General features: G+C 40.0%; 1 protein-coding gene across 2 annotated transcripts in view; it reads left to right on the forward strand.

Annotated features, from left to right (window-relative positions):
• Positions 1-26,901, forward strand: part of LOC124795166 (band 3 anion transport protein) — a 590,830-nt gene that overhangs the window by 381,426 nt on the left and 182,503 nt on the right. Inside the window, exons 4-6 of one of the 2 annotated variants that reach the window (XM_047259057.1) lie at positions 11,389-11,516; positions 15,509-15,606; positions 15,844-16,004. In XM_047259057.1, coding sequence (XP_047115013.1) covers positions 11,389-11,516; positions 15,509-15,606; positions 15,844-16,004 — 387 coding nt within the window. The remainder of the gene's footprint in view (positions 1-11,388; positions 11,517-15,508; positions 15,607-15,843; positions 16,005-26,901) is intronic. The other variant, XM_047259058.1, reaches the window with a different exon arrangement.

The following is a 26,901-nucleotide window of genomic DNA, read 5'->3' on the forward strand; positions in this document are numbered from 1 at the left end:
CTTTACTTGACGTTAAAATTTCTTCAAACTTCAAACACAGCCTGACAATCATCTGTCCAAACAAATTTTACCCCTTTCTTCAACAGATGTGTAAGTGTCATGCTATGTCAGTAAATCCCCTTGGATTTTTTTCCATTGTTTAATAAATCCCCTTAGAAGTTTTCTAAGTAATTTGAGAATCCCAAAAACGATTGTACCTCCTTACCTGACTGAGGAACTGGGTAATCTCGTACCACTCATACAAGTCTTGTATCTGTTTTCATCTCATCTTTGCTAATTACATGCTGTAAGTAACCTACTTGTTCTGAAGCAAAAAGGTAGTGTTCCCTGCTTCATGTCAGATGCCTAGCTCACAACCTCTTATGTACTTCGCTCAGTCGTTGCCTATGTTCCTCCACGTTTTTCAAGAACACAGTTGTATCATCCAGGTAGACTAGATAACTGTGAGGCCTCAACCCCCTGAGTACTCCATCCGGCAATTGGTGAAATGTTTCAGCCTTAGCATACTTCAGCCAAAAGGCATCCTTCGCTACTGACTGCATGGTAACCAGAATGCTGTTTTCAGTTGGTCCTTTTGAACCACCTCCCACTTGGGCACCCATTCCTTAAATCTATGGTAGAGAAATACTGGCTCTGACCCAAGTTACCAGTAGTTTCTGTGATGTTGGGTATATGGTAGGCATCCATCACTGTCTTACTATTAAGATAATGGCAGTCACAACAGAACTTTTACTTCTTAGATCAGACCATAAACTTCTTAATCAAAACCACAATGGATAAGTGCTCTCTTCTATTATCCCATTATCTAATTGTTGGTTGATTAATTGCTCCATAATCAGTATAATTATTGATGTACCTGATAAGGTTTCTAATACATTGGTACTTCAGTTATCATCTGAACTCAATGCTGTGTAAAGTGGGTCACTGGCAATGGAGCCAGAGGAAAAACAAGTCTTCAAACTCCAGCAACAACTTCTCCATTCACACTCTTTGTACTTAATTTAAATGCTCTGTCTTCTTTCATAATTTAGTTTTAGCAGCAGCCTGTGGTTGCCCGTGGTTCACAACCTCTGTGCAACAATCATCCTCATGTGGACTGTCCAAATTTGTTACTAATGTCCTTGTCAACTTCACCTCTTTGGCACCAAAATTGTCCATATTAACTGGTACCAACTCTCTGCATCTCTATCATGTGTGTGTGTACAATGCTCCTTTTAACAAAACAACTCACTGAATCTAACATGTCATTCCTCTCCAGCAGTTCTATTACACACAACACATTGACAGGTAAGTCTGACACCACACCCACCAAAAGTGACTTCCCTGTGCCACCTGTTGGCATTAAAAACTAAAAACAGCATGAGTTTTGACAGACATAGGATTTTCATTTATATATTAAAGTATTTGTAACATTGTTCCGAAACTCTTTTAAAGCACATTATGTAGACTGCTAAGCTTTAGTACACGTCTCATGTTTTGTTAAAATAATAAAAATACAGAACCAAAAGTTATAATTTTAATTGAAATATTTTGATTACTAATATAAGTTGATTTGGGCATATTCAAGTGAGCAAATTTAAATGACAGTTATTCTATGTGGTCAAATGTTTAAATGTAAAACATACATGTTTAACAGTTAAGATCCTTGGAGTTCTGGAGTGCAAGTTTTAATAGCTTCTCTGTTTTGATTCCACTGTGACAAATTAGATTCCTCATATTGTTTTCATTAAATTAATACATTCTTCCTAGTGTGATTGATTCAGGTATACCAACAATGTTTTCCAAAGGCACAAAACAAGAGTCTTTTTCTCAGCCCAACAACATGTTTCATTGTTAACTGCTGGGGTCACCTGTAATTCCAAATTATTATATGCAGTAAAAGTGAATTTATCTGTTGGAAGTAATCACCACAGTACATGTTAAACCCCATGGGAATTGTTGTGTTATTATGATATGGACCTACAAGGTCCATATGGTTTGCACTGGAGATGGTCACACTGTGACCAAAATCAATACGTAAAATAAAGGATTCAATATTTACGAATAATTCTGCCATTTATCCAAATGTTGTTGTTGTGGTCTTCAGTCCTGAGACTGGTTTGATGCAGCTCTCCATGCTACTCTATCCTGTGCAAGCTTCTTCATCTCCCAGTACCTACTGCAACCTACATCCTTCTGAATCTGCTTGGTGTATTCATCTCTTGGTCTCCCTCTACGATTTTTACCCCCAACGCTGCCCTCCAATACTAAATTGGTGATCCCTTGATGCCTCAGAACATGTCCTACCAATCGATCCCTTCTTCTAGTCAAGTTGTGCCACAAACTTCTCTTCTCCCCAATCCTATTCAATACCTCCTCATTAGTTATGTGATCTACCCATCCAATCTTCAGATTCTTCTGTAGCACCACATTTCAAAAGCTTCTATTCTCTTCTTGTCTAAACTATTTATTGTCCATGTTTCACTTCCATACATGGCTACACTCCATACAAATACTTTCAGAAACGACTTCCTGACATTTAAATCTATACTCGAAGTTAACAAATTTCTCTTCTTCAGAAACGCTTTCCTTGCCATTGCCAATCTACATTTTATATCCTCTCTACTTCGACCATCATCAGTTATTTTGCTCCCCAAATAGCAAAACTCCTTTACTACTTTAAGTGTCTCATTTCCTAATCTAATACCCTCAGCATCTCCCGACTTAATTCGACTACATTCCATTATCCTCGTTTTGCTTTTGTTGATGTTCATGTTATATCCTCCTTTCAAGACACTATCCATTCCGTTCAACTGCTCTTCCAAGTCCTTTGCTGTCTCTGACAGAATTACAATGTCATCGGTGAACCTTAAAGTTTTTATTTCTTCTCCATGGATTTTAATACCTACTCCGAATTTTTCTTTTGTTTTCTTCACTGCTGGCTCAATATACAGATTGAATAACATCGGGGAGAGGCTACAACCCTGTCTCACTCCCTTCCCAACCACTGCTTTCCTTTCATGTCCCTCAACTCTTATAACTGCTATTTGGTTTCTATACAAATTGTAAATAGACTTTCGCTCCCTGTGTTTTACCCCTGCCACCTTCAGAATTTGAAAAGAGTATTCCAGTCAACATTGTCAAAAACTTTCTGTAAGTCTACAAATGCTAGAAACATAGGTTTGCCTTTCCTTAATCTAGCTTCTAAGATAAGTCGTAGGGTCAGTATTGCCTCACGTGTTCCAATATTTCTACGAAATCCAAACTGATCTTCCCCGAGGTTGGCTTCTACTAGTTTTTCCATTCGTCTGTAAAGGATTCGCATTAGTATTTTGCATCCGTGACAATTTTCACATCCATCAACACCTGCTTTCTTTGGGATTGGAATTATTATATTCTTCTTGAAGTCTGAGGGTATTTCGCCTGTCTCATACATCTTGCTCACCAAATGGTAGAGTTTTGTCAGGACTGGCTCCCCCAAGGCTGTCAGTAGATCTAATGGAATGTTATCTACTCCCGGGGTCTTGTTTCGACTCAGGTTTTTCAGTGCTCTGTCAAACTCTTCATACAGTATCGTATCTCCCATTTCATCTTCATCCACATCCTCTTCCATTTCCATAATATTGTCCTCAAGTACATCGCCCTTGTATAGGCCCTCTATATACTCCTTCCACCTTTCTGCTTTTCCTTCTTTGCTTAGAACTGTGTTGATATTCGTACAAGTGGTTCTCTTTTCTCCAAAGGTCTCTTTAATTTTCCCGTAAGCAGTGTCTATCTTACCCCTAGTGAGATAAGCCTCTACATCCTTAAATTTGTCCTCTAGCTGCAGTCTGGAACCGCAGGACCGCTACGGTCGCAGGTTCGGATCCTGCCTCGGGCATGGATGTTTGTGATGTCCTTAGGTTAGTTAGGTTTAACTAGTTCTAAGTTCTAGGGGACTAATGACCTCAGCAGTTGAGTCCCATAGTGCTCAGAGCCATTTGAACCATTTTTGTCCTCTAGCCATCCCTGCTTAGCCATTTTGCGCTTCCTGTTGATCTCATTTTTGAGATGTTTCTATTCCTTTTTGCCTGCTTCATTTACTGCATTTTTATACTTTCTCCTTTCATCAATTAAATTTAATATTTCTTCTGTTACCCAAGGGTTTCTACTAGCCCTCGTCTTTTTACCTATTTGGTCCTCTGCTGCCTTCACTATTTCATCCATCAAAGCTACCCATTCTTCTTCTACTGTATTTCTTTCCCCCATTCCTGTCAATTGTTCCCTTATGCTCTCCCTGAAACTCTGTACAACCTCTGGTTCTTTCAATTTATTCAGGTCCCATCTCCTCAAATTCCCACCTTTTTGGAGTTTCTTCAGTTTTAATCTACAGTTCATAACCAGTAGATTGTGGCCAGAGTCCACATCTGCCCCTGGAAATGTCTTACAATTTAAAACCTGGTTCCTAAATCTCTGTCTTACCATTATATAATCTATCTGAAACCTGTTAGTATCTCCAGGCTTCTTCCATGTATACAACCTTATTTTATGATTCTTGGACCAAGTGTTAGCAATGATTAAGTTGTGCTCTGTGCAAAATTCTACCAGGCAGATTCCTCTTTCATTTCTTACCCTCAATCCATATTCACCTACTACGTTTCCTTCTTTCCCTTTTCCTACTACCGAATTCCAGTCACCCATGACTATTACATTTTTGTCTCCCTTCACTATCTGAATAATTTCTTTTATTTCATCATACATTTCTTCAATTTCTTCATCATCAGCAGAGCTAGTTGGCATATAAACTTGTACTACTGTAGTAGGCGTGGGCTTCATGTCTATCTTGGACACAGTAATGTGTTCACTATGCTGTTTGTAGTAGCTTACCCGCATTCCTATTTTTTTATTCATTATTAAACCTACTCCTGCGTTACCCCTATTTGACTTTGTATTTATAACCCTGTATTCGCCTGACCAAAAGTCTTGTTCCTCCTGCAACCGAACTTCACTAATTCCCACTATATCTAACTTTAACCTATCAAATTCCATTTTTAGATTTTCTAACCTACCTGCCCGATTAAGGGATCTGACATTCCATGCTCCGATCCGTAGAACGCCAGTTTTCTTTCTCCTGATAACGACGTCCTCTTGAGTAGTCCCCACCCAGAGATCTGAATGGGGGACTATTCTACCTCTAGAATATTTTACCCAAGAGGACGCCATCATCATTAACCATACAGTAAAGCTGCATGCCCTCGGGAAAAATTACGGCTGTAGTTTCCCCTTGCTTTCAACCGTTCGCAGTACCAGCACAGCAAGGCCGGTTTGGTTAGTGTTACAAGGCCAGATCAGTCAATCATCCAGACTGTTGCCCGTGCAACTACTGAAAAGGCTGCTGCCCCTCTTCAGGAACCACACGTTTGTCTGGCCTCTCAACAGATACCCTTCCGTTGTGGTTGCACCTACGGTACGGCTATCTGTATCGCTGAGGCACGCAAGCCTCCCCACCAACGGCAAGGTCCATGGTTCATATTTATCCAAATATAGTGGCATAAATGCCTATGACGCAACACGTAATTGTTTTATAACAATTGCTTATTAAAAACTACATGTATTATTTGGATCTTATATGAGAATATTGTTAATAATGGGATCAAATTTTTACTAACAAGGCCATAGCTGCAACTTTCCAAAGTTGCTGAAATTTGAATATAGGAGAATGACGTGAATCAAAATAGCTCAGTTATCAAAATGATGGGGTTGTTGGGTTCAGTAGATGCTGCTATGGAATATCCCAGATCAGCCATTACAAATAGCTTCAGTAATATGGATATGTCCACCTTAAAACTTTAAAGAACCAAAAAAAAAGTTATGAGAAAATATCAGCATAGTTAATCAAAAACTGTTCTTCTGAGTATAGTGACATGATATGTTATTTGTGTAGCTAGTCATTTATTATTGAAACATCTCTCATTCAGCTGAAAGGTTTTGAAGTTATGTTTCTGTATAAAAAGGAAGACAAGAAAATACCATCAGACTTTTAGAAAAATTAATGTACAAACATGGCTTCTGAACTATCTGACTATGAACAATGCACTGACAGATAAAAAATCAAAACACAAAAAATAATTAATGCAGAGTAATGAAATTTCGGAATATGTTTGTCTAGGTAACATACTTAAGCGATTAACATTGCACAATCACAGGAAGCATAAGGTAAGCCACTGCAAGTTTGAAATGCTGGGACACTAATAACCTGTGTAACCACTAGTGCTGAATGCAGACATGCAGAAGTGCATGCATTATGTTGTACAGATGCTGGACTTCAGTTTGTGGGATGGAGTTCTGTATCCGTTGCACTTGATCAATTAATACAAGGAAAGTTAATGCTATTTGTAGATGCTATTGTATTTGTCACCCAATGATGTCCCATATGTGCTCAACTGGAGAATTGAGTGGCCGAAGGCAACATAGTGTGTAGGGTTAGAACAGTGGTATGTGGGCAAGCATTATCCTGTTGGAAAACACACCATTGAATGCATTCATGAATGGCAGCACAACAGGTCAAATTACCAGACTGACATGCAAAATTTGCAGTTAAGAGTGTGTGGGATAACTACGAGAGCACTCCCGCATGATAGGAAATTGCGTCCCAGACCACAATTCCATATGTAGGTCCAGTGTGTCTAGGCCACAGACAGATTGTTTGCAGGTGCTCACCTGACCTCCTTCTAACAAACACATGGCCATCACTGAGGTAGAACCAGCTTTCAACAGAAAACACAATGGACCTGCACCCTGCCCTCCAAACAGCTCTCGCTTGACACCTCTGAGGTCGTAAATGATGGTGGTTTGGGGTCAGTGGATTGCACGCTACAGGGCAGCTAGCTCAAAACTATCCTTGAAGCAACCAATTTGTAACAGTTCATTGTGTCACTTTGGTGCGAGATGCTACCCAAATTGCTGCTGCAGATGCAGTACGGTGTGCCAGAGCCATATGCTGACCACAGTGGTCTTCCCTCTTGGTAGTGCCATGTGGTTGTCTGGAGCGCGGTCTTCTTGCAGCCATACATTCTCATGCCCAACACTGCCAGCAAATGGTGGCTTTGTCAACTTAAAGGCATTCTTGACTAACATCAACTCATCATGCCGTCTGAAAGGTAACTAATGCTTATGACCGTTACATCATGTAATAAAAGCAAACCTGATTTACATCCTCAGAGTGGAGCTACCTGCGGCACTCTTAATCAACTGGTGTGAAATTTGGATGGACATCATCTTTTAGTAACATGTCTACCAAATTTCATTTATGTTACACAACTCCTCCTTGGAGTAGCAGTTTTTTCCATCAGTGTGTATTGTCAGTCACAATTCAGATATTTTAACCGAGCTCCTTTTTTGTGTTGCATGCTCATCATTTGTCACATAGAAAAAGTGACTGACAAAGTGGCACAAATGTGCCAGTTTCATGATTTAAAATGCTTAATTTCCCAATAAAAAAATAGTACTGCATATTTTGGAATACAACAAATACAATATTCCACGTTGTTGGCTCTGTATTCCAACATGTGTCTGTCAACGTTCTATCAGGTGATTATGCATTTTAAGTCGTGGCACCTGCACGTTTCTGTCACTTTATCCCCTTAGCCCATGTGCTTAATAAATTACAGGTGAGTACAACAACCTGGTCCTAGTTCATATTTGTAGGAATAACAGCAGTACACACACACACACACACACACACACACACACCATGAAATTTGGGACAGACGTCAACAAATAGTGTACGGTACAACTAACATACTTTTTTTTTATTTCAAACCAAAAATTTCTGATTTTGAAATTTCCAAAATTTTTGAAAAGTTTTGATTTGGAAAAATATAGCATTTTAATGAACTTGGTCAAGTAGCATATATTTTTAAAGCCTATAACAAACTGAATAAAATTGTATAAATTTCTGGTCTGTTTGTCAATCATTTTTGAGTTATGGCCATTTTAAGCTTTCAAAATATTGTGAAAATCACACAGTTTGAGAAACTTTAAAAATTAATAACTGAAAATGAAATGCCCAAAAAAAATCTTTAATTCTGAATTTTATCTCATTTTGTTAGGTAGACTAAAATGACAAAAAATTACAAAATTCTAAATCATCAAGGTGCAAATTTATTTTACTGGTTGATTACACATGGAATGACCTATATGGATTCTTAACTATCTGACTACAAAAAATATATTGTCAGAGCTACAATGTGGACTTCTAAAGGATTCTGATAAAGTATTAGTGTAACAAAATACTGCAAAATAGTTCATTTTCTATCTCTTTGAGAGGAAACAAAGCGTATCAGAAGGAAAGAGTAATGAATTAAGCTGTCAGTCATCATCCAACTGGGAAGTAATTATGTGTGGTGTCCCACAAGATTCCATCTAACCTTTACTTTTTCTTGTGTATATGTCAATGACCTCTCATCAATAGCATTACCAGATGTCAAGTTTGTTTTATTTGCCAATGGTACAAATGATGCAATAAATAGCAAATTAAGTACAGTTTTTGAAAGATAGTTAATGAAGTTTCCACCTTAGGACCTTAACTTTTTCTTGTGTATATTAATCTCTATTGTCAGTAACATTGCCACATACCAAGTTTGTTTTGTCTGCTGATGACATAAATGTTGCAATGAACAGCAAACTGAGTACAGTGTTATTATTTAATGAGATTTCTAGCTGGTCCTTTGACACTAGAGTTTGAAAAAACAAATTAAATTCAGTTCAGAATTTGTAAGAAGTCTTCCACTTCCCTCCAGTACGTTGTTGTTGTTGTTGTTGTTGTTGTTGTGGTGGTGGTGGTGGTAGTCTTCAGTCCAGAGACTGGTTTGATGCAGCTCTCCATGCTACTCTATCCTGTGCAAGGATAACAGGAAATATGAATAATCTTCACAAAGATTTAAGGTCACTTACTTTGGCCCAGAAAGGTGTCCACTATTAGTTAATACATTTTACTCACGTAACAGGAGTCATAAAAAGTTTAACCAGTAATAAAGTTTAATAGGAGCTATAAGGATCAAGTGTTGTGACCAGTTTATTATTATTCTTAAATTAAAATATGTTAGGACCATTTCAGTTAGGGTTGTGGAGGGGACATAAGTATATACCTTTTTTTTGTAAGTATGTATTATATATTCTTGTTTTATGACGTGTTCCACATCCTCGAAGATCTGCTCATCATGGGTCTCTGGAACAAAAAGAACATCTAATCTAATCATGAATACTTCTCTTGTTATAAAGAAACCTGCCCTCATCTTCTGCACCTTCTTTAGCACTCCGCCTCTGCACCTGTCTCTTTCTGTTGTATATTCTTGCAAGTATATAATTTTTCTCACCTTTTGTATGATATCATCTGATGTTTTTGTCACCAGTGATATTCATTGTCTTTGTCTTGTTGTAGATGACACCAAGTCCTATCCTTGTGGATATTTTGCTTAGGTTGTCAGGTTGTTTCTTTGTGCCATCTTTCATCTGACTATCATGTCATCCATAAAGGCTAGGCAGTCCACTTAGGCCCTGTCGTCCTTTTTGCCCTCCATGTGTTTCTTTGGTATTCATATTTTGTTGTTTACTCCTCTCCAAGTTATGTTGAATAAAACTGGAGACAGTTCATTCTCCTTTTTAACTCAATCTTGAAATTAAGCTCTTTCAATGGTATTCCATCAGTTCTCGTGTAGTGACATTTACCCTAGTGTTCATCAGGATTCTTCCAAGTGTCTGTTGATACAGTCGTAAACTTTTGTGAAGTCCATTAAGGTATTACCACTTTTTTTTCCTTTAGTGACACAAAGCTTTACGCCTTGTCTGGGCCCATCAATGTCGACATTGGACTGTTGATGACTGGAAACATGTTGCCTGGCCAGCCGAGTCTCATTTCAAATTGTATTTAGTGGATGGATGTGTACGGGTATGGAGACAAACTCGTGAATTCATGGACCCTGCACATCAGCAGGGGACTGTTCAAGGTGGTGGAGGCTCTGTAATGGTGTGGTGTGTGTGCAGTTCTAGTGATATGGGACCACTGATACATCTAGATACAACTTTGAAGGTGACATATAAGAAAGCATCCTGTCTGTTAACCTGCTCCGTCTAATGTGCATTCCAATAGACTTCTGCAATTCCAGCAGGACATTGTGACACCCCACATGTCCAGAATTTCTACAGACTGGCTCCAGGGACACTCTTCTTAGTTTAAACACTTCCGTTGGTCACCAATCACGTCAGACATGAACATTATTGAGCATATCTGGGATGTTTTGCAACATGCTGTTCAGAAGAGACCTCCACCCCCTCGTACTCTTATGGATTTGTGGACAACCCCGCAGGATTTATGGTGTCGGTTCCCTCCAGCACTGCTTTGGACATTAGTCAAGTCTATTCCACATCGTGTTGTGGCACTTCTGCATGTTGACAGGGGCCCTACATGATATTAGGCGGGTATACTAGTTTCTTTGGCTCTTCAGTGTAAGTGAATGTAGCAATTTGGTAAGTAAGTGGAAATAGGTGTGGAGGAGATACAAATTGTGAGTGATGAGGGAAAGAGTTTCCAAATAGGTTATAGTTACAAGAGTCCTATGAAAGAGTGAATTGTCACCCCAGTCACATTCTGACACTCAACCATAGTTTGCATGTGTACCACCAGACTTCTTTGTAAACATTTTGAACTACCATGCAGTGCCCATACTTTCGTGGAGCTCTTTGTAATGTAATACTTGACATGCCAGATTTTGATTTAATATTTTCAGCATAATTTTGTATGATGCCACTTTCTGTGAAACATCTCTTAAACTGGTAACAGATTCCCTCCTACTTTTTTATGCATTTTTATTTCATTTTACTCTTCCTTCTTTGCAGTTTGTGTTCATGTATTCCATACAACTGCAGCATATGGTGTTCTTTAAAATCCTTGTATAATATTTCATCATCTTCTCTTTTTATGGGTTGTGTCAAGCAAAGTCTACATCACTTTTAATTCTGATGAGATTCACCACTTTCTGCAATATTATAGTAACTCACTCTCCCTGCTGAATTGTTACTATCATGTGGACTCAAAAGCAACACATGACATATAACTGTTGCAATATATGTTAAAATTCACAAGATTGTTAACTTTCAGTGTCAAAATTTGCCTTTTCAATCAATGAATTACATATGACAATACAAAGTTCCTTTCAAGTGACTCTTGCTGCTAGTTATATTAGTATGAGTACTGTACTGGAGCAGCAATTAATTTAATTATCCTAATGTGGTGATATTATCGAATTAAACTGGGCATATTGTTATACTTAAGTTGGCTAGAAACACATTACAGGAAACTAAGAATGCAAAACTGAAATTAAATTATTGTGAAATAATATGAAGTACCTATAAAAAATTATTCTGCTTCAGTGCACAGGAAGAAGAGCTATCAGCATATGCATCCACCCCTGAAACACCTGCATTCTCACTCACTGAGGAGAAAGATGTCTTCCCCAGAAGGTGCAGAAGGAATCAACATACCAGGTGCTGGAGGAGAGGTAACATAAAAATGTATTTTAAGAAACTTAAAATTGTAATACTGTTTATTAATTGAGTGGCATAGTAATGTTGAGAATGATACCAATCCTCTTATTATCATCAGACACATATATACTCACATAAACCTGTTTATTAAATGTAAATAAACAGTGGTGTGTTTTTAAGCAAAAGTGTTACTTTCAATCTTTCACCTGCAATAGATAATTAAAATAGCATTACTTTTTGTGTTTTAATTATTATGGAAGAGAATACCCTATTAAGAACAAAAGATGCCACTTAATACTGTCTCAGAAAACTATCAAGAACAGATAGTGTGGAAATGCAGTCATGATGGAAATTATGGATCTAATGACAACAAATAGACCTGACCTCTTTGAGGATGTCATTGAGATTGGTATCAATGACTATGATGTGGTTGTGGCACCAATGATTACCAAAGTTCAAAGGACAGCTAAAATAAGCAAAAATGATATACATGTTCAGTAAATCAGATAAAAAGTCAGTAGTGTCATATCTCAGTGAGGAATTTGAAACTTTCAGCACAGGGGAGAAGCACATAGAGGAACTAGCGCTCAAAGTTTAAAGCAGTTATTGACCTTACACTGGATAGGTATGTTCACAGCATAAAAGTTCATAATGGGAGTGATGCCCCCCCCCCCCCCCCACACACACACACCTACACACTCCTTTGATATATAGTCACTGTATTAATGCAGAATAGGTGCAAAAACCTAGCAAATGAGACAGGAACTGAAATTGATGGTAGCAAGCAAAAGCTGAAATGCTTAAATCCAGTTTCAAATCTCTTATTCAAAGGAAATTGCCCAATTTAAGCTTGTTACACTGGAAAGATGAGTGAAGTCTTGTATTAATGTCAGCGGTGTTGAGAAACAGCTGAAATCGTTAAAATTGAACACAGTCCCTGGACCTGATGCAATTTCTGATTGATTCTATGCTGAATTTGTAGATGAGTTTGCCCCTCTTCTAAGTATCATCTGTTGTAGAACACTTGAACAGAAAAAACCATGCCCAGTTCTTGAAGAAAAAGCAGAGGTCAGAACCATCTACAAGAAGGGTAGTAGAAGTGATCCACAAAGCTACCACCCAGTATCCTTGACATTGGTTTGTTGCACAATCTTAAAACATATTTTGACCTCAAACATAATGAGGTATCTTGAACAGAACAACCTACTCTACACAAATCAACATAAATTCTGAAAACATCAATCATGTGAACCCCAACTTGCACCTTTCGCACATAACATAACGAAACCTTTGTGTCTAGGTAGGCAAATAGATGCAATATTTCTTGATTTCCGAAAAGCATTTGACTCAGTACTGCACCTACTCTTATTGTCAAAAGTACAGCCATATGGGATATGAAGTGAAATTTGTGACTATTGGTTGGTTGTTTGGGGAAGGAGACCAGACAGCGTGGTCATCGGTCTCATCGGATTAGGGAAGGATGGGGAAGGAAGTCGGCTGTGCCCTTTCAGAGGAACCATCCCGGCATTTGCCTGGAGTGATTTAGGGAAATCACGGAAAACCTAAATCAGGATGGCCGGACCTGGGATTGAACCGTCGTCCTCCCGAAGTGTGACTGGATTGAGTGCTTTTTGGTAGGAAGGACACAGCACATTATCTTGGATTGAGAGTCATCATCAGATTTAGAAATAACTTTGGGTGTGCCCCAGAGAAGTGTGTTGGGAGCCTTGCTGTCCATGTTATTTATTAATGACCTTGTAGACAATATTAACAGTAAAATCATCCTTTTTGCAGATGATACAGTTATCTATAATGACGTCCTATCTAAAAAGCTGCATAAATATTCAGTCAGATCTTGGTAAGATTCCAACACGGTGCAAAGATTGGCAGCTTGATTTGAATGTTCAAAAATGTAAAACTGCGCACTTCACAAAAAGGAAAAAAAAAATAGTATCCCATGACTATAATATCGATGAGTCACTTTTAGAATTGGCCAATTTATACAAATATGTGGGTGTAACACTTTGCAGGGGTATGAAATGAAATGATCAGATGAGCAACAATGTAGGAATAAAAGAAGACACATTAAGCTGCAGACAGACACAATTAAAAGACACTTACAAACATTAGACATACATAAAAGACATTTAGATATATAAACTCAGTCATGGGTAAAGCAGGTGGTAGACTTTGGTTTATTAGTAGAATATGGGGGAAGTGCAACCAGTCTACAAAGGAGATTGCTTAAAAATCGTTTGTGTGACCAGTTCTACAATATTGCTCAAGTGTGTGGGACCTTTATCAGATAGGACTAACAGGGGATATTAAATATATATAATGAAAAGCAGTACAAATTGTCACAGGTTTGTTTGACCCATGGGGAGTGACACTAAGATGTTGAAAGAACTGAACTGAAGACTGTTGAAGATAGATGTAAACCATCCTGAGAAAATCTACTAACAAAGTTTCAAGAACCGGCCTTAAATGATGACTCAGTACACTACGACCCCCTACAACAATATAAGAAAACACAGATTGCTATTTACGATAAAGAAAAAAACGTTATGTTGCAGACAGGCAGAATTAAAAGACACTTACATAAAGCTTTCGGCCTCAGGCTTCATAAGTAAAGCAGAAACACACACCATTCACACACACAAGCAAGCACAATTAATGCACACATTACTGCCAACTCCAGCATTCTTACCCAAGATACTGGAGCTAGCTGTCATGGGTGCATAAGGTTTGCTTGCTTGTGTGTATGGATCATATGTGAAGGCTGTGGCTGAAAGCTTTATGTAAGTGTCTTTTAATTGTGCCTGTCCACAACTTAGTGTGTTTTCTTTATGTTAAGTAGCAGTCTGTCTTTTCCTACATTGTTGTATTCCTACAACTCCCTAACATATTGCTCACACAGAAATTGTGAGGACGAAATTGGAATAAATTACAGCATGCACAGAGGTATTCAAATAGTCATTCTTCCCACACACCAAATGTGAATGGAACAGGAAGAAACCCTAATAGTTGCTATAATGTAATGTACCCTCTACTATGCAGTTCAAAGTGTTAGGCAGAGTATAAATGTGGATGTAGAGGCTGTAATAAGTCACTGTTCATGTATGTATTCATAGCTATTCCAGCACAGAAACTACAGGGTGATCTTGCAGAAAGACCTTATCAGAATAAATTTGCCTTACTGATGTCCAAATGTGTAAGTTTTTTCTGTCTGAAAAGCTGATCACAGAATGTTGTGCATAATGCACAGAATTACTCTGCAGAAGCTAGCATGAGGATCAAAATGCAAAGTAATCACTGTAGAGAACAAACAAAGTGTTGCAAAATAAAGAAACAGACTTTTTTTACTGTACAAGCATGAACTTTCAAGGAAATCTAATTTTAAAATATTTTAAAGAGCCAAACTTTCAGTTTTTAAGTACCGGTATTCCTAATTTTAAATACAGCTGTTTGTTTGCAATTTGTTGAATAAAACAACATTTTTTTTTTGTTTCATTTGCTCTGATATAAATCACACATGTAAAGAAAAAATTAATAATGACTAAAGGAAGCAATACCTTTTAAGTTAAGGTTTTGATAAACACATATTTTATCTTGAACACTATGCTATGATTATCAAAGATATTGAGCTTACATATCTGTATGCAATGTCTATGTGTATGTTTAACAAGTAATATGTAGTTACTCATTTTATGAAAAGTATAGATTGCTTTTTACTGTAAAGATGACATATTGAGTTGCTGACACACACAGTAAAAAGACTGTCACCCATTTAGCTTATGGCCAAACCCTTCTTCAGAAAAGAAAACACACACATCCACTCAAACAAGCACACCTCAGCCTCACTTCACCGCTATCTCCAGTTGCTCTGTTCTTATAACATAATAGAAAATAATGGCTAATTTTCTGCTGAAGTTGATTTATTTATAACATAGCACAATTTAGTTGATATCAATTACAAACAAATAATTATTTCATTACTACTGTGTAGGGTCGTGAGATGCGGAAAGCATCTCGTGCAGGAACAGATTCTGACACTGCCCAGAGTCCCTCAACCAGATCGCCAACAGCTGCAGAAGAACTTCCCAGGTATACGTTTTGGTAGCAAATTTATCACCTTAGTTTAAGCATGGCATTTTTCTTATCAAACTGTCAGTATATGACATACTAAGTAGTTTACTGACACACTGTTTAAGGCTGCTCCTAATAAAAACTTTATAATGAAGGATAGAATCAGTAAAAACGATTTAAAGTAGTGCACATATTTCAATAACAAATAAATCTATGTATAAATATTGATTAACCACAGGAATCCTTTTATTTAAGGTTAATTCTGTCCGGCAGTGCAAGTCCAGAAGAAGAACGAGATGAAACAATTCTTAGCAGTGAATCTGAACCTCAAGTGTCAGAGAGGGCAGCATCATTTGGAGACAGCCCCATATTTGGCTCTCCCACGGATGCACTGAGAAGAGTTCAGTTTCAGATAGGTAAATACAAATAGTATATACATGAAAGCACATATGAAACTACAGTTTTATTTCATACAAAGTGTGGTCTAGGGACTAGCATTGATGCCTCTGGATCGTGAGGTCCAGGGTTTGATTCCTGACCAGGTTGCTGATTTTCTCTGCCTGGGGAATGGGTGTTTGTGTTGTCCTCATCATTTCATCATCATCATCATTTGTGAGAGTGTCTAGATTGGATTGTGAAAAGGAAATGGACTGTGTAAACATTGGGACTTTGTACAGGCGCTGATGACTGTGCAGTTTAGTGCCCCACAAACCAAACATCATCGTCATCATCATCATCATTATCATCATCATACAAATTATATATAAACATATGTGGTTCAGTTCTGCTTACGACTTGAGTATGAATGAATGAAATTTGCTGAGTATTTTTATACTTAGTGTTTATGAATGTTTAAGAGATGGGAGCATTACTGTTTCATTTCCTCAAAAGTAATTGATTGTATTCCCCTTAACTGGGTGCTAGTTAAATATTGTTAAATCACAGTAATTATGGAAATATTTATTAAGCTATAGAAATCGTGACAGTAATAATTTAGACTGTGACATATATCTCGTTATAACACAAGCTGAGGTGGGAACTATTTTTAAATGCATATGCTGTGGAGTACAGGGACTTTTTTCACTTATCTCCAATGAATGTCGAGTGTTGATTTAAATATTCCACAGTTGACGTGATGATCAAGCACTAAGTAGCAAATGTTAAAAACTGACAGGTTAACCTAGCATTGAATTTGAATTTTATTGAGTGTTATAAATCACAAATTTTAAAATACTTAATATTTCAAAGTGTGTTAAGTACATGAAGATTTTTCCTTATAAAATTCAAACAATGAAAAATCCGCGATGGAATGTAACAATGTTACAAGAAGGAAAATTGCTACTCACCATATGGTGGAGATACTGAGTCGCAGATAGGCACAACAAAAAGACTCACAATTATAGCTTTCGGCCATTAAGGCCTTCATCAACAATAGGCACACATATGCACACTCATACATACTCATGAAAATGCAACTTGCACACATGACTGCAGTCTCAGGCAACTGAAACCACACTGTGACCAGCAGCACCCGTGCATGATGGGAGTGGCGACTGGGTGAAGGTAAGGAGGCGGCTGGGGTGGGGATGGGTAGGGATTGTACGGTGGGGGTGGCGGACAGTGAAGTGCTACAGGTTAGATGGAAGGCAGGGGAGGGGGGGGGGGGGGGAGTAGCGGAAAAAGGAGAGATGTAAAAGGATTAGGTGTGGTGGTGGAATGACGGCTGTGTAGTGCTGGAATGGGAACAGGGAAGGGGCTGGAAGATGGGTATGGACAGTGACAAACGAAGATTGAGATCAGGAGGGTTACGGGAACGTGGGATGTATTGCAGGGAAAGTTCCCATCTGCACAATTCAGAAAAGCTGGTGTTGGTGGGAAGGATCCATATGGCACAGGCTATGAAGCAGTCTCTGAAATGAAGGATATCATGTTTGGCAGCGTGTTCAGCAAGAGGGTGGTCCACTTGTTTCTTGACCATGGCTTGTCAGTGGCCATTCATGCAGACAGACAGCTTGTTGGTTGTCATGCCTACATAGAATGCAGCACAGTGGTTGCAGCTTAGCTTGTAGACCACATGACTGGTTTCACAAGTGGCTGTGACTGTGATGCGATAGGTGATGTTAGTGACTGGACAGGAGTAGGTGGTATTGGGAGGATGTATGGGACATGTCTTACATGAGCCATGAGGTAAGGGATTGGGAGCAGGGGTTGTGTAAGGATGGACAAGTATATTGTGTAGGTTCGGTGGACAGCGGAATACCTCTGTTGGAGGCGGGGGGGGGGGGGGGGGGATAGTGGGCAGGACATTTCTCATTTATCCATATAAATTACACTAGTCTGCATTTTAAAATGTCTTGTCAGATGATTTGTTGAAAGTAAGTGTCCTTGAGTCAATTTTATGTGCTGAATCTAGAAATAAGTACCATTTTTGTCTATCACAGCAGGTTTTTACACAAAAGAAGAAGTAATATTTTGATGATTTTCACTTCTGAGCTCACAGATATATTCTAATACCATTTCACACATTTAAAAAATGAAATACATTTAAAAAATACTCCTCAGAACTCCTCTAATTTGTTTAGTGACTTCCTTGTAGAAAAACAAGAAGTCAGTAGTACTCCACAGATTTTTAAAATTTCTCTTCTTTGACTTCCTTGTAGATCCTTGTATATGATAACTGTCCCTATTCAGCATCCAACAGTAGTCGGCCAACATAGCTGCTGTCCAGTGACACTGGTACCTCCTCTTAATATCTTGGTGAAAATGTTCACTCTGGTCTTCAATATAATGTCCCAAATTTCAGGGAAGTAGTCAATATGTGAGTGTAGAAAGTTGACTTTCACACTCATTTAACAACCCATCTTCTTTAAACTTAGCAACTTTTTTTTCAGCAATGGCCTTGTAATTAGGATCTTTTTTATTCCATAGAAAGTTCTCAGTAACTGATTGGAAGGCAGTCATGGACCTATTTCTCTTTTCTTGATTATCTTCTCAGAATTTTCATCCTTCATTAGTTTCTTTATTTTGAGGACTGAAAAAGAATTGCAGCTTTCAATTTGTCTCTTGTGGTGAAGGGAAATTTCTTGGAAAGGTACTTGATACTGAGTCCATTCTGTGGTAGAGCCTTTACAAATTACTATATCAAGCCCAATTTTATTTGAAGAGGTGGAAGCAAGACTTTTATTTTTCTTTCTACAACTGGTTCATGCAGGATATTTTTAATTACAGGCAAAAAATTTCTCCGCTCTGGCGAAACTCTTGCACCCCAATTTCTTTGCCTTGTCCGACTGTCCCTTCACACAGCAAGCACAGCATTTTTGTGTTCGCAATTTGTTGTCCTAATAGTATTTCGATAACTTTGAAGCCACCACAGATAAGCTAAGTGTGTTCCTCATACTGGATACTAGTTAAGAGAATCTCCATGTTATCATATGTTCCTTTCATTTGAACTGAATGGGCCACAGGAATGGACCCATACACTTTTTCATTATGCAGTAACATGCCTTTCAGGCTCGTCATTGATGAATCTAGAAAAATCTCAACTGTGTAGAATCATGTTCAATGCCACAGAAGTACATTATCTCATTTATGTTATTGCAGTAAACCAAGGACTCTTTCTGTGAGAATAAATGAACTAATTCTTTCTCTCTATGTCTGTATCATGAGTAATGTGTTGTTGGTTCCAGAAGATGGGAGTCAAGTAGTTCCACAGATTCCTTAGGCAAATTCAAAACTCATACGAGAGCAGTAAATTCACTCTTGAGAGAACAGTTATGGAGTCGTCACATTCAGGCTGCTGAACATCATTATTGTCTTTGATAATTGCATCAACTTCATATTCTTCATCATTTTATGCCATATTCTGTTCAATAGTTGGAGGAAGAGGAGCAACCGTATCTTCATGTGCAAACTGACCTAATGGCTGAATCAATGCTTGGATACACACTTTGCCTCTTAATTTTCGAACTGTACCCCTGAACATTAACTAAGCAGAGATAACAGTCATTAAGGTGATTTTTAGGCTCCCTCTACTCCGTTGGAATCACAAATGGCATGCATGTTTAATTTCCTTTTGTCCACAATTTTAATCTTTCCACAGAATAGTGGCAAACTGTCTCTGTCACCCATTCCTTGTGCTGATCACCAAGTTTCATTTTAAAATAAGCATGGTAAGCTTCTTACACGAAGTTTGGTTAGCCTCTGCATAAGTCCCAAAATGTAACAGAAAATATTTAGGTCCTTCACACATTTGCATGTTGACATTGTAGTAACTATCAACAGTAGGTGAACTGCTGTCTTAAATATACAGAATAATCACAATATAGCACTTGGTAAGCCATGCCTGTGAGACAAGCAACACTTTCAGGGTCACACAACAACAACTAGCATCAGCAGGTGTAACAACCTAAAGGTATACAGGGCCGAACGGAGAAATTTCCCTAAAACAATACACATAACCTACTGAGACAGCAATATATCTTTGAAGTCAAATTGCAGTGAAACTGTACATGATAGCAAAAAAATTGAAAACAGGTTTGGAATCAGAGTAAAAAATTGAAATAGTATCATATATTAGTTTTCAGTCATCTGATACCATGCATGTTCTTGTTGTTGTGGTCTTCAGTCCTGAGACTGGTTTGATGCAGCTCTCCATGCTACTCTATCCTGTGCAAGCTTCTTCATCTCCCAGTACCTACTGCAACCTACATCCTTCTGAATCTGCTTAGTGTATTCATCTCTTGGTCTCCCTCTACGATTTTCACCCTCCACACTGACCTCCAATGCTAAATTTGTGATCCCTTGATGCCTCAGAACATGTCCTACCAACCGATCCCTTCTTCTAGTCAAGTTGTGCCACAAACTTCTCTTCTCCCCAATCCTATTCAATACCTCCTCATTAGTTATGTGATCTACCCATCCAATCTTCAGCATTCTTCTGTAGCACCACATTTCGAAAGCTTCTATTCTCGTTTTGTCTAAACTATTTATCGTCCACGTTTCACTTCCATACATGGCTACACTCCATACAAACACTTTCAGAAACGACTTCCTGACACTTAAATCTATAATCGATGTTAACAAATGTCTCTTCTTCAGAAACGCTTTCCTTGCCATTGCCAGTCTACATTTTATATCCTCTCTACTTCGACCATCATCAGTTATTTTGCACCCCAAATAGCAAAACTCCTTTACTACTTTAAGGGTCTCATTTCCTAATCTAATTCCCTCAGCATCATCCGACTTAATTCAACTACATTCCATTATCCTCGTCCATTCCGTTCAACTGCTCTTCCAAGTCCTTTGCTGTCTCTGACAGAATTACAATGTCATCGGCAAACCTCAAAGTTTTTATTTCTTCTCCATGGATTTTAATACCTACTCCGAATTTTTCTTTTGTTATGCATACTAGTGTTATTGATGTTTAAAAACAACAGTTAAACTATTCGTTATGGCTGGTATGTACCTCAGATGAGAGGAAAGAAAAGTCATTATTTGGAATGGTGCCCCTCTGTCCCCTGCCACCATTAATTTATCAGGAGCTCATGGACACCATCTTCCTCTTTACACCTGGAATTCTCAAGAGATTTTTTTTCTTTTCCAAATTTGAGTAGCCACCTTGAAGGAACATAATGTTAAGCTCATAAGCAGTTGAAGAAAAGTGAAAAGGTAAGTGGACATGAATAAAATATTGGAGGTATTTGGATCTGTGTGATATATGTCACACAATATTCCAGTCATTAAAATAAAAGAAAGTCCAGGATGGAATAACAACAGTAATATGAAAAGGACAGATTGCTACTGACAATACAGAGATGTTGAGTTGCAGACAGGTAGAATAAAAAGACTGCTATAAATTTTAGCTTTCAGCCGGAAGACCTTCTGAAGTAGAAAACACACACTCATTCACACAAGCACAACTCACACACACATTGGCTGCTGCTGCTGCTGGACTGAGTTGGATCTGCACTTGTTGAGAGCATCAACCTGGTATTGGGGGTAAGGATGAGGCATGGGGCAACAGGGGGGGGGGAGGGGGGGGGATAGCAGGGTGAGGTGGAGGATGTAGTGCTGCATGTAGGTGTGTACAGGGGCTTGATGGGGACAGGGTAGTGCTGCTAAGTGCAATTGGGTGGTTTGTGGGAGATTGGGGAAAAGGAGTGTAAAAGGAGAGCAGCGAAGAAGGGGAATAGGACTAGTTGTGATGTAAGTGTTTTGTGCTGAAATTGGAGCAGGGAGGGAGATAGGTAAATGGAGGACAGGGACTAGAGAAGGTTGAGCCCAGGGTGGTTATGGAAATGTAGGATATGTTGTAGGGGGAGTTCCCACCTGTGCAGTTCAGAAAAGCTGGTGTTTTTTGGAAGGATCTAGATGACACAGGCTATGAAGCAGTCATTGAAATGAAGTGCATTGTGTTGGGCAGTGTGTTCAGCAACTGGGTAGTCAAGCTGTCTCTTGGCCGCAGTTTGTTGTGGACCATTCATGTGGACAGACAGGTTGTTAGTGTCATGCCCACATTGAAGGCAGCGCAGTGGTTGCAGATTAGTTTGCAGATCACATGACTGCTTTCACAATTATCACTGCCTTTGCCTTTGATGGGATAGGAGGTGCCTGTGACTGGACTGGAGTAGGTGGTGGTCAGAGGAGATATGGGACTGGTCTTGTATCTAAGTCTATTGCACGGATATGAGCCATGAGGCAAGGAGTTGAGGGGAAGGGGTCAAGTGGGGACGGGACAAGGGTATTATGTAGGTTTGCTGGGTAGCAGAGTAAAACTGTGGAAGGGATAGTGGGTAGAATACTCCTCATTTCAGGGCATGATGAGAGATAGTCAAAACCCTGTAGGAGAATGTGATTCACTTATGCCAGACCTGGGTGGTACTGAGTCATGAGGCAAGTGTTCTTTTGTGGCTGGGTGGTGAGTCTATGGAAGGTGCTAGGTGACTGGATAGACAAGGCACAGGAGATCTGCTTCTGTACGAGGTCATGTGTGTAATTATGGTCTGTGAAGTCCTTAGTGGCACTCTAGGTATATTTGGAGAGGGATTGCTTGTCACTGCAGATGTGACACTTACAGATGGCTAGGCTGTGTGGAAGTGACTTCTTGGTATGAAATGGGTGGCAGTGGTTGAGGTGGAGGTAGTACTGGTGGTTGGTAGGTTTAACATGGACAGAGGTACTGACATAGCCATCATTGAAGTCAACATTGGCGAAGGTGACTCGTTGAGTTGAGGAGGACCAGGTAAAGTGAATGGGTGAAAAGGTTTTGAAGTTCTGGTGGAATTTGGATTGGGTGTGCTCATCCTCACTCCAGATCACAAACATGTCATCAGTGAAGCTGAGCCAGTTGAGAAGTTTGGGATTCTGTAAGGTTAGGAAGGAGTCCTCTAGATGGCCCTAGAATAGGTTAGCATATAATAGTGCCTCACAGGTGTTCATTGCTATACCATGGATTTGTTTGTAGGTGATGCCTTCAAAGGAGAAATAATTGTGAGTGAAGATAAAGCATGGCTTGGTGACCAGAAAGGAGGTTTTAGATTTGGAGGCAGTCGGGCATTGTGAAAGTTAGTGTTCAATAGCAACAAGGTTATGGACATTGGGGGTATTAGTGTAGAGGGAAGTGACATCAACAGTGATGAGCAGGGTGCTGTTTGGTAAAGAAACAGGAGCTGTGGTGAGTCAGTGGAGGAAATGGTTGCTATCTTTTTTGTAGGAGGGTAGCGTATGGGAAATAGGCTGGAGGTGTTGGTCCAGGAGAAGATAAGTTCTCAGTGGGGGCATATAACTGGATACAATGGGCCATCCTGGATGGTTGGAGTTACGGACTTAGGAAGCATGTAGAAAACAGGAATGCCGGAAAGGGTAGGTGTGAGAAGAGAGATAGACACAAGGGAGAGGTTCTGGGATGGCCCTAAGGATTTGAGGAGGGACTGGAAGTCCTGTTCAATTCCTGGAATGGGGTCACTGTGGCAGGGTTTGTAGATGCATATATCTGTCAGCTGGTGGAGTTCCTTAGCCAGATAATCCTTGCATTTCAAAACCGCAGTGGTGGTGATCGAGCCTTTGTCAGCAAGTGGGATTGTAAGGTTGGGATCAATTTTTAGAAGGTGGACTGCGGTAAGGTTATTTTCCACATTGTGGTATTTGGGGAATGGTAATGAGGCAAAGTTTGAGGTTAGGAAGTTTTATAATGTTAACTGGGTAATTAGTGTCCAGTGGGGGTTCTTTACTGTTGGATGAAGGAGTGAACTGATTCAGGCAGGATTCAGTATTGGTTTTAGGTTGAGTGTGATTGATAGGATTGGTGGTGAAAAAGTGTTTCCACTGTAGGGACTAGGAGAAGGAGAGAGAGATTTTAATGAGTCCAGCATGACTGAATGTGTGAATGGTGCAAAAGGTAAGGCCTTTGGAAATGACTAATACTTCTGTGGGGTTAGTGGTTTTGAAGGAAAGGCTCATACTTTGATTTGGGCCTGCTAACCAATTCATCGGCCATTTGGAGGAATCCTTCCTAACCATCCAGAATCCCAAATGCCTCATCTGGTTTAGGCTTACTGATGATGGTCTTCGTGATCTGGATGATGAGCACATCCTACCCACATTCCTCCAGAACCTTGACACGTTCTCCCTCTTTCACTTTGCCTGGTCCTCCTCAGCCAAAAAAACCACCATCCTTTATGTAGACCTCCACATCAAGGATGACTAATTCAGTACCTCTGTCCGTACTAAACCTATCAACCACCAGTACTACCTCCACTTCACCAGCTGCCAACCATTCCATTCCAAGAAGTCTCTTCCATGCAGCCTAGCCACCTGTGATCAACACATCTGTAGTGACAAGCAGTGCCTCTCCAAATGTACCAAGTGTCTCACTGAGGCCTTCACAGACCACAGATGCCTATCTGACCTTGTACAGCAACAGATATCCTGTGTTTTTTTGCTCAAGTCACATAGCACCTCCCAAATGCCCAGCATCTGGACACAAAGAAGCACACCACTCGTGACTCAGTACCACCCAGGACTGGAGTAACTGAATCACATTATCCGAGAGGGTTTAGACTACTTCTCATTATGCCCTGAAATGAGAAATGCCCTACCCACTACCTTTCCCACACTCCAACAGTGGTATTCCACTACCCATCAAACACACACACACTATGAATATCCATCCTTACTCTACTCCTCCTCCCAACCCCTTGACTCATGGCTCACATCCCTGCAATAGAACTAGATGCAAGATGCTTCCCACACATCATCCCACCACCATCTACTGCAGTCCAGTCACAGGCATCTCCCGTTCCATCCAAGGCAGGGTTGCCTGTGAAAGCAATCATGTGATCTACAAACTATACTTTAACCACTGAAGTGACACAGCTACTACTACTACTACTACTACTACTACTACGTGGGCTTTGTAAGTTACAAGTTTTCTGTCCACATGAATGTTCACCAACAAACTGCGACAAAAAGACAGCTGGACCATCCAGTTGCCATACATACTGTACAACACAGTGTGCTTCACTTAAATGACTGCTTCACAGCCTGAGTCATCTGTATCCTGCCTACCTTTTTTGAACTGCATAGGTGGGATCTCTCCCTGCAATGCCATATTTACCCGATTATAAGATGAGATTTGTTTCCCAGATTCATCATATGAAACGTAAGGGGTCATTTTATATTTGCAGATTATGCAGTTGCTGGTTAAGTCAATGTGGTTTTATTGTTATACCTAAGAACAAAGATGATGTGACTTACCAAACGAAAGCGCTGGCACGTCGATAGACACACAAACAAACACAAACATACACACAAAATCCAAGCTTTCGCAACAAACTTGCCTCATCAGGAAAGAGGGAAGGAGAGGGAAAGACGAAAGGATGTGGGTTTTAAGGGAGAGGGTAAGGAGTCATTCCAATCCCGGGAGCGGAAAGACTTACCTTAGGGGGAAAAAAGGACGGGTATACACTCGCACACACACTCATATCCATCCGCACATACACAGACGCAAGCAGACATTTGTAAAGGCAAAGAGTTTGGGCAGAGATGTCAGTCGAGGCGGAAGTGCAGAGGCAAAGATGTTGTTGAATGACAGGTGAGGTATGAGTGGCGGCAACTTGAAATTAGCGGAGATTGAGGCCTGGTGGATAACGGGAAGAGAGGATATATTGAAGAGCAAGTTCCCATCTCCGGAGTTCGGATAGGTTGGTGTTAGTGGGAAGTATCCAGATAACCCGGACGGTGTAACACTGTGCCAAGATGTGCTGACCGTGCACCAAGGATCAAAAAACTATCCAATCTCCTGGTTTCCCACCTCCGGAAAGGCAACTCACTCACCCTTCACAACCTTTCCAGCAAACCTCAACCTCCTCTCATTGCACACAAACCCAGTCTCTCCCATCTACTCAACCCCCCACTTCCAGCTCTACTCTCTCCAAAACCTCAAAATTCCAATCAACACAATCTGGAACCACAACACCCTAATTCAGTAGTTAACCTTTCCTCCAAACCTCTTTCCCAATCCGAAACCTCTGTCGTATCCAAAGGCCTCACCTTCAGCCCCACTCCCAGATTCAACCAAACAGCCCTCGTCAAAGATTTACTGTCCTACACTCGTACTCTCTGCTGGAAGTATCACTTTGCCACGAAGAAAAATGATCCTAATCCTACTCCTAATGATCCAACTCCCCAAGACACTATCCAAATTGAACCCTGCCTAGAACAGTTCCATCCTCCGTCACAGCGGGACCCACCTCCTCTTCCTAAAAATCACCCTCTCCAAACCTTCCAGGAATTTCTGACTTTCAGCCTTGCCTCTCAATCCTTCTTAAAAAACCTTAATCCTACTCCCAAAATCACCACTGCTGAAGCCCAGGCTATCCGTGATCTGAAGGCTGACCGGTCCATCGTCATCCTTCCGGCGGACAAGGGTTCCACGACCGTGGTGCTTGATCGTCGGGAGTATGTGGCTGGGGGACTGCGTCAGCTTTCAGACAACACCACATACAAAGTTTGCCAAGGTAATCCCATTCCTGATGTCCAGGCGGAGCTTCAAGGAATCCTCAGAACCTTAGGCCCCCTACAAAACCTTTCACCTGACGCCATCAACCTCCTGACCCCACCGACACCCCGCACCCCTACCTTCTACCTTCTTCCTAAAATTCACAAACCCAATCATCCCGGCCGCCCCATTGTAGCTGGTTACCAAGCCCCCACAGAATGTATCTCTGCCTACGTAGATCAACACCTTCACCCATTACATGCAGTCTCCCATCCTTCATCAAAGATACCAACCACTTTCTCGAACGCCTGGAATCC

This window comes from Schistocerca piceifrons, chromosome 4, assembly GCF_021461385.2.
Source record: "Schistocerca piceifrons isolate TAMUIC-IGC-003096 chromosome 4, iqSchPice1.1, whole genome shotgun sequence".
NCBI classification, from domain to species: domain Eukaryota; kingdom Metazoa; phylum Arthropoda; class Insecta; order Orthoptera; family Acrididae; genus Schistocerca; species Schistocerca piceifrons.